Source organism: Glycine soja, chromosome 13 (genome assembly GCF_004193775.1).
Source record: "Glycine soja cultivar W05 chromosome 13, ASM419377v2, whole genome shotgun sequence".
Taxonomy (NCBI): domain Eukaryota; kingdom Viridiplantae; phylum Streptophyta; class Magnoliopsida; order Fabales; family Fabaceae; genus Glycine; species Glycine soja.
The window spans coordinates 20,204,393-20,216,714 of NC_041014.1; the positions used below are offsets into that span (position 1 = coordinate 20,204,393).

Here is a 12,322-nt window from a genome sequence, read left to right on the forward strand (position 1 = left end):
ACGTCTTTGTATTTGACAGAATACAACAACGTTTTTTAAGAAATCACCGTCCTTGTTGCAGTTTTACAAATTAAAATAAAATTTTAGAAACTGCGCCATTACCTTTTATCTCTTTGCCCTTCCTATCTGTTGTGAGCACGCCCTAGCTAGCAATCTCCTTCGTAGCAAACCTCTGTGGTGCCCTCCCTGGTCTGCTTCTGCATTTCATCGGTGCCGGTAACTTGTCCGGGCTAGGTTTTGTCCAACTTTTGTGAGGTAAGTTAATTACTTGTTAGTTTTCATCATTTACCAGTTCTAGGGTTTGTCCGGGCTTGGTATTTACAGTTGAGGTCGAACTCTAGGGTCTGTTGGACTGAGTTCTGCATAAGCAACATGAAAATATAACAACATTACAATTAACCCAGCTTGTCCTTAATTTATTGGGTGCTATGGGAAGGATTGTGTTTGAAAGTGAAAATAGTTTTTTTAATTGGAGTTGCATGTACACTTTGAGGTATGATACAGCTTGATAGCTTCTGGATTTCGAGGTTCAGACCCTCCACAGAACAAGAAGAAGAAGATAACAAAGAAGGGGAGATAAAGGTGAATATTCTCATTGCCTTATACTTGTTATTTACATGATATTATATAGATGGTTGATAACAGAATTTGTGTTGAGCTGTCTAGCTATGGAATCATTCTAGAATATGTATATAACAAAATTGGTTATGATTATCTCCTGCTTGAGTTCTTAATTTCCTAATTAAGTATAAGGATTAAGTATAAGGCTAAGTATGATGAAGTATGCTGTTGTTCCTTCTTTAAACGTAGTCTTTTAAGTAGTTGGGCTTGAGAATCTTCCTCTTGGGCTTTCCTTCTCCTTGAACCCCCCTTTTTCTCTTCTTCCTTCGTACTCTGGTCTTCTTCTTCCTCAAGACCTTCTTCTCCAATTTCTGCGTCCTCTGTACTCGTAACACAGCTATATAGGTGAGTCATAATCTTGAGGGACAAAGAGAACACTTCATGGGGCGGGAATGGTAAATAATGATGATGATGGTTTGTGGGGTTTGCTTAAAATTAATATGAATATGAGGGTATATAGAGAGAGACAGAGGAGAGACAGAGGAGAGACAAGGATTGTGTTTTTATTTTGGTTGATACCTATAGTGGAAAAGGGATTGGAGGGGGACCTCATACAGAGCTGTTAGTTTTTGTTAATGCTTAGTTGGCTTGCAACAGTGGCCTATAACATTAGTGGACAGGAGAGAACAATTAACTAGCATGAGTAACTGATATAATAAAGAAACAATTAATTCTTAAATTCACATGATTCTTAGGAGTATATAGATCTTTTTTCCAAGTGTTGTTTTCATTGGTATAATAAAGAAACAAAAGTAAGTAGCTAATGCTTTAGTCTTTCTTTTTCTCCCTTTGTGTACAACATAGTATAGGTGCAAGCATCTATGTAAGGCATGGAGAAACATGGTTTTGTTGAAGATCAAAATATGTGACATTAATTAAGATGGCATCCAAGTCTAAACTTGGGCATGTGCCATTGCAGGCTCAAGAACCTTGACACTTGGCAAATTTCTCTTTTGAACCAACTGTTTCATCAGAATAAAATGGATATCTGTTTTTAATCTCAAAAGGGGATTGCCCGTCCTCTTCAAACAGTCTCGGGACCTATAAATTAGGGCTATGACCTAAAGTTTTGAAGCATATAAGCTGAAACATCTTATCTGGCAGAATGCCAGCCTTAAAAGCTTTATGTAGCTACTAGCAAGACAAAAAAGTGCTGATTAATATTAAAATGGAAGCAAAAGGAGGAACGAAGGCTATTTCACCCTCAAATCTCATCTTTATATTTTCTGTACTAGAAACACATAATATCCGAGTCAGACCACATGTTGGGGAGCACCTTGAAGATATGTTTTTTCCACTTTTTTTCTACTTAAAATGGTAGCAGCATCTTGAAACTTAAGAGGTGGTACCTAGTTTGATGATGAAACTATATGCTCCTCTGTCTTTTTATTTTTTATTTGAATGTCATAATCCAATGTACATCAAAAATATAAAATCTCAAAATATTGTTTTCACAAAACATGCTTTTAGTCTTGGCAGCTTTTGCCAAGTACCCATTACTAACTAATAATTTTCAAACGGGCAGCAGACAATTGGCAAAGTACCTCTTTCCACAGAATTGTCTATTGTTCCAGTAGATTTTTCCTCTTTGCAATATGAAATTATTCAACTAAGAAACAAATTTGATTATGCTGGTTTCGAGTAAGTTTTCATTCCTACCCGGAGCATTTTGGCTTTCCTTGACAAAAACAGGATCATTTGGGAATTTTGAATAAATCAGAATCAATTTACAAGTAATACTAGACATCACGAAAAGATACTTAATGTTGCATAACTGAAGTATTGCTACATTATTGTGTGTCAATTTTCAACCTTAAGAATATTTTATGGTAGATATCATAGATGTTCTCTACTAAAGGCAATTCTACTCAAGCAATAAGATTACTCTGAGCCGCAAAGTTCCAGCAAAAGATTTGGATTGTGATAGTTGCATACCCATACCCAAGACTTGAACTCGAGTTAAAACCACTAGATAAGTTGGATCAATCAATCACATGTCAGTTAATCTATGTCCTTAGTAGAATATAATCAAAAAGTGTTTATTTCCATACTTTATAAGTATATAATATATATGTTAATTTTGATATTTATTAATAGAGTATTAAAAAAATTGGATCCATATAAGATTTGTATATATGATAAGAACTTTGAATTTGATGGTAAGTTTTAAAATAAGATTATCTAATAAAAAGTTATTAAATAGATAAACATTAGTGTAGTTATAGTAGTATAAATAGGTTGATTCTTTCTAGCTTGTATATATCTTTTGTTTTTAAATATTATATCCCTCCCACGACATCTTTGTTTCTTACCATATGATATATGCTAGAATCACTACAAGAGACATACAGTAAGTTAGTCAACCTTGCCATGCCAAACAGGGAAGGGATAGATTGTTAACGGAATTGGGAAATTTTTAAAACAAATATAATATGTGGAATTGGGAATGGTCAATTATCAATATCCTTTTGGCTTGAGTAGGTGGCTACCTTACCCTCTGGTTGACTTGGTATCTAAGTTACCAGCACCACTAGTTTTAATTTCAAGATGGTGATATTAACACTAATGAGTATTTATTTTAATTTCAGGTTCCTATAAATGCTGCTGGTTTGATCAGATATAACTGGTGCCACCCCTTTTTTGGTAAAATTATCATCCATCTCATGAATATGATAATATATAGCTCACTGCTGCAGCTGTGAAAGATTGGAGGTACTAATTATTTGGATGTTTTATTCTTTTATAACTGTTTTTAATTGAGAATATATGAGGTTAATTGACAGGTATGAACTCTTCTTGCATTCCAATATGCACTGTTGAGCCCAAACTTGCACTAAACAGTTAAAAGCCTAGATAGAAAACTATGGTAGTATATATTTGAAATCCTTTATTTTCAACATATGAAGTTTGGACTGTTTCCTTTATTGAAACTCACTACACTTTTTTTTCTTAATTATTTCCTTTTATCGTTTGATTAAATATCTTAATTATTTACTTTAAGTTTTGTCTTTTTTCTTGAACTGATTAGAAACACAGTGCAATTTATATTTATATTTTTATTTCTGTCTTCTTCTAAGTTCTAAACAAGGGGAGAATCTACAACCGAACCAAATGATTAAACTCAACAACAAGAAAAGAAAAGTAAATAAAAAAAAGGAGAAAAAAAGAGAGATTGTTTGACAAGTCTACCTATCCATTCCTAAGTTACTTTTCGTATAAAGATGTGATAATATTTGACTTTCACCTTCTCGATGGCTCATGGACCAAGTGTTATTAGTGGCTAGTGCGCATGAATTGTATTCTTAAGTCCAATTACATAAATTAGTGGCTAGTGCGCATCAATTTTGTGCTGTAAATGTTAGAGCAGTATGTTTGATACATCCCAAAAATTAATTTTAACCAGGGAACTAAAAACTAAACATGGGAGATTGTGAGAGATCATTGCATTCAACAGCAATTCTTTTCTTGCTGAAATAGTTGAAAGAAAACAATATTCTATAGGACCTATACAATAGCCTTGACTATATAATCAGAAATAGGTTACTTTAATACATTTTCAGCATATAAATTTCTGTTTTTTCTACCTTAGGAGATTTGTCTGGGCATATGTAGAGAAGACCAGTGAAAGTCCAAGCTAAGAGAGTAGATAAAATGTAAAGTAGCTCTATGACTGGAAGTACTGAGGTAGATAGAGACCAACAAAAAATATAGGCAAAATCATTAAGGATTTAGAGATCAATGGTGTCTATGAACATGATTCACAATAATAGAACAATATATGTAACATTCAACATGCCTTTACATAAAAAAGATACATATTAACGATAAATATGTGCACATCATACCAACTGGATAAGGCTCCTCTAAAGTATGTTTGTCATCAAAGCAAGCAATGGTGTGTCCAACCTTCATTTAATTTAAAGTGAATTGTAATGTTAACATACTAAATAAATTACAAGGATAAACTCATAAACACACCCTTACTAATCACTCTAGAGACAATCCCACTTAACTTGGAGCCATTTTGATACCAATTAAGCTACAAGAATAAGAGACAGGTCATATTACCGCAGCAGGAACAAGAGATTCATCTTGTATTAACACTAATGAGTATTTATTTTAATTTCAGGTTCCTATATCAATATCCTTTTGGGTTGAGTAGGTGGCTACCTTACCCTCTGGTTGACTTGGTATCTAAGTTACCAACACCACTAGTTTTAATTTCAGGATGGTGATATTAACACTAATAAGTATTTATTTTAATTTCAGGTTCCTATAAATTCTACTGGTTTGATCAGATATAGGTGGTGCCACCCCTTTTTTGGTAAAATTATCGTCCATGTCATGAATATGATAATATACAGCTCACTGCTGCAGCTGTGAAAGATTGGAGGTACTAATTTTAATTGTTTTATTCTTCTATAACTGTTTTTAATTGAGAATATATGAGGTTAATTGACAGATATAAGCTCTTCTTGCATTCCAATATGCACTATTGATCTCAAACTTGCACTAAACAGTTAAAAGCCTAGACAAAAAACTATGGCAGTATATATTAGAAATCCTTTATTTTCAACATATGAAGTTTGGACTGTTTCCTTTATTGAAACTCACTACACTTTTTTTTCTTAATTATTTCCTTTTATCGTTTCATTCAATATCTTAATTATTTACTTTAAATTAAATATGCAGATACTGGAAGGACTTCTTGAACTACTACAGAATAAAGAATGTGCTCACTGGAAAGCTAAGTATGTATCTGGCTGGATCTAAATGATCCAACTATGCCTTTGAATGTCAGAAACTGCATGCAATGGATTCAATAAGCACCTGCTTGTGTTTGTTTGCTCTGCTCATGTCTTCTTGTTAGGTGAACTCAAGTCCATAGAGGGTGTGTTTTTGAGTAAACACCTTAATTAAGCAATGGATTCAATAAGCTCTTGTCAAATGAGCATTTGTTTATAAGCTTGATTGTGAAGACTAGTATAATTAATTAAAAAGAACTTATGTCGTTAATTAGTTAAAACTAATTTAAAAAGAACTTAATTGGTTAAGTTTTACCAGGAAGTTTATTGAACTAATAAATAGAGTTTTTATAGAAATGTCATAATAAGCTACTTCCACAAGTCTAAATAAGCTACGATAAATGCTGCATGATGCAAGTATGCAATAAAGGAGAGTATTGAAAATTGAAACAACGGTTTCTGGTGGAGCTTGATCAATGCATCTTCTTTGTAACAGATAACATGGGCTTAGTCTGCAGCTGAAGTCATCGTTTTCGTGAAGCTGATGCTGAAGAAAATGCTCAGGTCTTTTGTCCTTTATAAATTTGGCACTTATTAAATTAGAAATAATACTGTTAAATAAGCTTTAATTTGATGAATGTGGCGTGCATTTGCAGGAGGCAGAAATTGAAACAAGAATCAAGTTAGAAACAAAGGTTGAAAAGCATATTCAGAAACTTTTATTACTAGGTGTGTTTTACTAGGTGTGACTTTCCTTATTTTATATAGCAATCTGTAGAATTATTTGGAGTTTAGCAATTAGCATTAATACGTAATGTGGTTGTGAATTATGATAGTATATGATTTTGAACCAGTGGACACAATTAAGCAGCACACTCCATCTTCTTGATATATTCCAGAATGATTATAAACTACCAGAAGTTGTCATGAGCACTGCTGCTACACCAATAAATGCTAGTGCTCCTTTTCAGTTCTATTGGGGTCCAGATAATGTGGATGATAAATTCTACATCTACATGCACTTTAGTGAGGTTGAAATTCTGGCAGAAAATGAAACTAGAACATTCAATATCTTCATGAATGGAAAGTTATTCTATGGACCTCTAACTCCTGGATATCTGACGACAAATACCATATATGCAAAATCAGCTTTGACTGGAGCTACAAGGTACCTATTTTCTCTTGCTAAGACAGGGACTTCTACTCTTCCACCCATCATTAATGCCATGGAGATTTATAAAGTGATAGATTTTCCACAATCAGAAACTGAACAAGATGATGGTATGCTCTAAATCTGGACTTATGTTTTTTATTGTCACTTGAATTTCAATTACATGCATAAATTGGCTTGAAATTGTTTTGAATTCTTTTTTAATATCAAATACAAGTTGATGCTATCACAAACATTAAAAACGCTTATGGGGTGGATAGAAATTGGCAAGGAGATCCATGTGGCCCAGTAGCATACATTTGGGAAGGTCTAAATTGTAGTTATGATAACACCCCAAGAATCACATCCTTGTAAGTTAATGATTCATAAAATAAATCATGTATAAATCCATAAACTCCAACCATCAAATGATAATATATTTGGAAATGCAATCAGGAATTTATCTTCAAGTGGACTGACCGGGCAGATATCATCTTTCATCTCCGAGCTCACTATGTTACAGTACTTGTGAGTACCTCATCTCATTTGGTTAACAAATGATGGAACCAAATCCATTCAATTTGTACCTTTTTCTCCTCTTGGAGTTTTAGAATTGTAATGTCGCATTTGCTCCTTTCAGGGATTTATCCAACAATAGTTTAAGCGGGTCATTACCTGATTTTCTGACACAACTGCAATCACTTAAAGTCTTGTAAGTTTAATCCCATATCCTGAATCAGTTCATTTTCTTTCCTTGTGAAGAGAAAGGGGTGTCATATTCGTCCTCTTTGCGCAGAAACTTGGTAAATAACAACCTTACTGGTCCAGTTCCTGGAGGACTTGTTGAAAGATCAAAGGAAGGTTCACTATCATTGAGGTAAGCACCCAAAATATATTTGAAATTGAATATTGTAAATTAATTTCTCTATCATAGCATTATATTGTTAGACTCAAGAATTTGAAATCAGAAACTGGAAGGTTTAATTGAAACAATTCTGGAATTAATATAGAATTTGTAGTACAAAACACTAACACAGGCCTTAGCCGCAACAATAAGCAGCAGTTAGAATTTAAGAAATGATTCAAGCAATGTTTTACAAATGTTTGGATATAAAGGAAAGTTGTAAAACAATAAGCATGAAGATAATGCAAGGAAAATATATTTCAGATGCAATGCAAGCCCTGAATTCTGTCAACAATTAGCAACATTGGTTGTAGGAGCAAATCTCTGACCAAGGAGACTGATTTTCAAATTTCATTGTTATAACCCATAGCCAAACTACAAGTCATCTTACGTCTGGTGTTCCAGAAAGTACCCATCAAAACCAATTAACTACTGCCTTATTTTTTTTAGATAATTTTTATTATGAAAACAAGAATTTCCACACTCCTTCAAAATAAGTCCATAGACAAACTACCCTTACTGAATTATACCATGGCCAACAGCCAAATATGCTCAACCTAAAACACTTAACCACAAGGATCTGTGAACCAAACTAGTTATTAACTCTTAACATCATGTACAGGCTCAAGAAAAAGAGTATAGGGTTAAATGCTTCCTTGAAATATGCATTCTTCCCATTGTAGTTAACAATGCAGAACAAACTTAATTTTGGGCTTCCTTCATTTTATATTCTTTCTAGCTGTGTGTCAATTACAATTTACTTAGAAGGGTGGGACAAAGCCTTCGCAAGTGAAACACATTACAATAACACACCTTTGATTTTCCCCGCACGAGCAAGCTTATAGAGGCCTTTTGGATCTCATGCCTCACACAATTTTAGAGGCATGTTCATGAAAACCTGTAAATACAGTTCCACTATCAAATATCATATAAACCAACTAATACAAATGATAAGAAATGCCTAATGGTGCCTTGCCTCAATAAAATTTGCATCAGGTAACATGGCACGGCAAGTGTCTCGGTCTCTTCTGTAAGGAGATATCAGACTAGCAACACATATTAAGCCAACATTAGCAAACAGTTTTGCCACTTCTCCTAGATTAAATAATTTTTTTATCAGTAAAACCAAGTTGATATGCATCAGATTTTTTAATACACTACAGCTATATACAATAACTTTGAAGGATTAATAGATTATTTTTCATTATGGAACTAATCCAAATACACTAATATTGATTAGAAGTTTTTTTCATGTAATAAGTTGGCCAAGAGTAGATTGCAATATTGTGTAGACTGCAAACCAACCATTTTGAGAAGGGTGAAGTGTGTCCCAAAAGAAAGAAAGTTTTGGGTTCTCACATAAACTGTATTTCTTTGATCCTTCGTCATCCACACTTCCACATGAATCTTCCAACTTGTTTCCCTCACAGCATGGTTGCAACGGATTCATCAGTGTAGACTTTTCTGCATAATGTAGAAAGAAAAAAAATTGTCATCATCTAGAGGTTTTCTTATAATTACGCAATTAGATACTCAGTGCTTAACTTTGAAACTATCTATAGTCATAGTTTCTGATATTTCCATTATTCTATTATAATTTTTTTTTAAGAAAAAGAAAGTAATTGCTTGCACAAAATAAACTAATGCTATCTATGATGACTAGCTAGAGTAACGAGAAGAAGAAGAAAAAAAAATATTGCATATATAATAACTAGAAAAGTTCAAAATAACAAATTATTGTATGCATATATTGTTGAAAGTTAGCATCATTGAGATTTTATTATTATTTGACGCATTCATTTCAACACACTGTTAGTCTTATTAATTAATTACGTAGGTCTAATCTTTGTTAGCATTTCCCACATAACCCAATAATATAGATTCTATTTTAAAGCATATGTCATATAATAATGTCTTGTTAGCATTTCTCTTGCTGACATGATTTAGATATATAAAAAAAGATATTGCTAACAAATGTGTCATAACAGTATTGATTAAGAAACCAAATCAAAAAAATATTTAATGTGAAAATATTAAGAGAAGACAAAAAAGATTATAAATAATATATATTTTTATTTTTCAATAAAAATATTTCTACTTCAATTTTCTTAATTAATGTTCTAAGAATCCTGATTAGCATTTTCCATAAAAATAATTCTTCAAAAAATAAATATCAAATGCTATCCTCTACAATTTTATCCGTAGCGTGTTGAAATTCTATTTAAAGCACAATGAGAACTAACCTGCACGCTTTTTCTGCATAGTTTCAATTGCAGAGAGGAAGGAGTTGTAGAGGTCCAGTGTTATGAAAATTGATTTGACTGCTGCTTCCTTGTTGGGTTCTTGCACAGCTTTGAGCAACATTTTGTTGTGATCTTTGGAGATCACGTTCAAAAGGCCAATGCAGTTCGTACGGCAAAATATCACATTTAACACAGGGAAACACCCAATTGGCTGTAATAACCCAACTGCTACCTTTTTTATCCCTAAGCTGTGAATGCGTTTAAGATTTACAGACATTTGCTTCACAAGGGATTCCATGAAGCCTGGTAAATCCTGCAAAAGAAAAACTAAAATACTATTCACATCTGTATTACTATGTTATGTTATATTCGTAATAATGAGCATAGCTACATTTGGAAATGGACTACTCTAGTTTTAGAAATGGACTATGTTATGTTATATTCGTTTAAGATTTATCAGTTTTGGACGTGGCATGGTAATATGCTTCCACTTTTTATGAACAATTTGCCTATACTTCCTTTTGCAAACACCACCTACATTACTGAAATATCTACTCAAATTAACGGATATATATTACCATATTTCAAGTTCAGAAAAACAGCAAACCAAAAAAGTCATGATAAAGCAATCATATACTTCTTGCATTTCTCCAATGATGACAGCTTTATTAAGTCTAGTTTAGTTTTACGTATTAAATTTGTTGTACTAATACTTGATGTGAGCCTCACTTGGATTTTTTCTTTGTAGGGAGGTGATAACGACAAGCGCAGAGAGACACTTGACAAGGAAGATAAATTAAAAAAGGTGTGACTGCAGTTTTTGGTTAATAATTCCATTACTTCTGATCATGTAATCAACAATTCCATCACTGAAATTGTTATTTCTGGACAAGGCTCGCATTTAAGTGTTAACTCGTTATTTAATTTATTTTACCATTTTCATTGAATTACAATGGGATTAGAATGGATACTGCACCACTGTGGCTGCTGTATTGTTTGTTCTTTTGCTTGAAATGCAGGGAAAATTGAATGAGAAAAGAGATGTCAATTGGTTGTGCTTGTGCGTGAGCTGATGAAAGTTGTGTTCATTAACAGATATATGTAAGTTGGAAGTGAACAAGAACAATTTCAATACAATTGCTGATGTTGGTTCTTAAAATTAAGTAACTTGAGAATATTATTTGAACAAATTAAGTAACTAAATATTATTTGTTCTCCCACACTTTATGATCACTTGGTGTGTCATTGCCTTCTGGTGCCACTGCTTGACATTGGTGACAGGATTTTACTAGAGACTGAATGGCTGATAGTAGCACACAAATGGTGGAAGTGGCACCTGAGATGACATATAGAATCCATAAACTTCTCAGCTTCAAACTGTCCGTATCATCGGAGGTCACGTTGGAGCATGATGCCGGTGAGGTAATCAACCACTTCTCTTCCAATCTCTTCAGCTCTGCTTTTTCTGAGAGATGTAATATAGCTTTTGACACGTCTCTGGCCACTGGCGAGCCTTTCTGGAACATCTGCATTAGATTATTTGAAAATTCTGTCATAACTTAATGAGTAATACTAAACTCCATAAACATTTTGTATTCATCCATCCGAGTAAGTATGCAAAACTGTGTCAACAAAATCTATAGCAAAATTGTCTGATTCCCTAACATTGTATTTGTTGAGATTGAAAATCATAGCCCAAACATAAAAGAAAAATTGCACAAACACACAACTGCATATGCACGCACGCGCACATACTATGGAATTAAATTTGTTTAACGTATTACCAAAGCTTCTAGATATATCTAATGATGGGTGAAATAGAATGATATGTTATGATTCACCAAAATAAAAAGAATGATATTTTATGATGGAACTTCCATACCATATGTTATGATATTTTGTCTTTTCTCAACCAATTGAGACCTCTTGATCAAGTAAAATGTTGTTTTATATATTTTATCAATTATTTATAGACAGTAACTTTTTTTAATATCTTATATCAATTATTTATAGTCATATTTATCACTATAAACAGTATGCTTTATTTATAGATAATTTATTCATTATAAATTATTTATTTTAATTAACCTTAAATTATTATGCCTATGTTTTTACATCGGTGACTATGTCACCACCGATGTAGAAGTTCTCATATTCAACATCGTTGCTTTCTGCAAAACGGTGTAGAAAGCGTAACATACTACATCAGTGCATACGTCACCACTGATGTAGAAGTTCCCATATTCAACATCATTGCTTTCTGTAAAACGATGTAAAAAGCGCAACTTACTACATCAGTGCCTACGTCATCACTGATGTAGAAGTTCCCATATTCAACATCATTGCTTTCTATAAAACGATGTAAAAAGCGCAACTTACTACATCGTTGCTTAATTTAAAAACGATGTAGAAAATAAAAGATCAACATCGTTGCTTAATTTAAAAACGATGTAGAAAATCCGCCCTCAAAAAGCAGAACCAAGGTTTCTACATCAGTCATTAGTATAGCACCGATTTAGAAAAAAAACAACTTACTACAACGTTCGCTTATGGACTGATGTTGAAATTTTTAAGTTTCAACATCATTATAATCAAAAACGGTCATGCACCGTTGTAGAACATTGATTGTGACCGATGTAGATCATGCATCTTCTAGTAG

At 33.0% G+C, this 12,322-nt stretch overlaps 1 protein-coding gene and 2 long non-coding RNA genes across 3 annotated transcripts; all 3 read left to right on the forward strand.

The window, feature by feature from the left end:
• LOC114380974 lies at positions 1-5,397 on the forward strand. The gene is made up of 6 exons (XR_003659906.1): positions 1-255; positions 505-582; positions 3,210-3,333; positions 4,751-4,811; positions 4,891-5,014; positions 5,314-5,397. It is a non-coding gene; the product is annotated as an uncharacterized LOC114380974 (long non-coding RNA).
• An 821-nt stretch (positions 5,398-6,218) lies between these two features.
• On the forward strand, positions 6,219-7,412 carry LOC114380887 (probable LRR receptor-like serine/threonine-protein kinase At1g05700). Its single transcript, XM_028340000.1, has 5 exons — positions 6,219-6,647; positions 6,755-6,887; positions 6,973-7,044; positions 7,157-7,228; positions 7,313-7,412. Exons 1-5 carry the CDS (start codon positions 6,293-6,295, stop codon positions 7,395-7,397), a joined length of 717 nt encoding a protein of 238 aa, XP_028195801.1. The 5' UTR covers positions 6,219-6,292; the 3' UTR covers positions 7,398-7,412.
• Positions 7,413-9,741: 2,329 nt separating this feature from the next.
• On the forward strand, positions 9,742-11,274 carry LOC114380921. Its single transcript, XR_003659900.1, has 4 exons — positions 9,742-9,969; positions 10,412-10,468; positions 10,683-10,764; positions 10,945-11,274. It is a non-coding gene; the product is annotated as an uncharacterized LOC114380921 (long non-coding RNA).
• Positions 11,275-12,322: the final 1,048 nt, after the last annotated feature.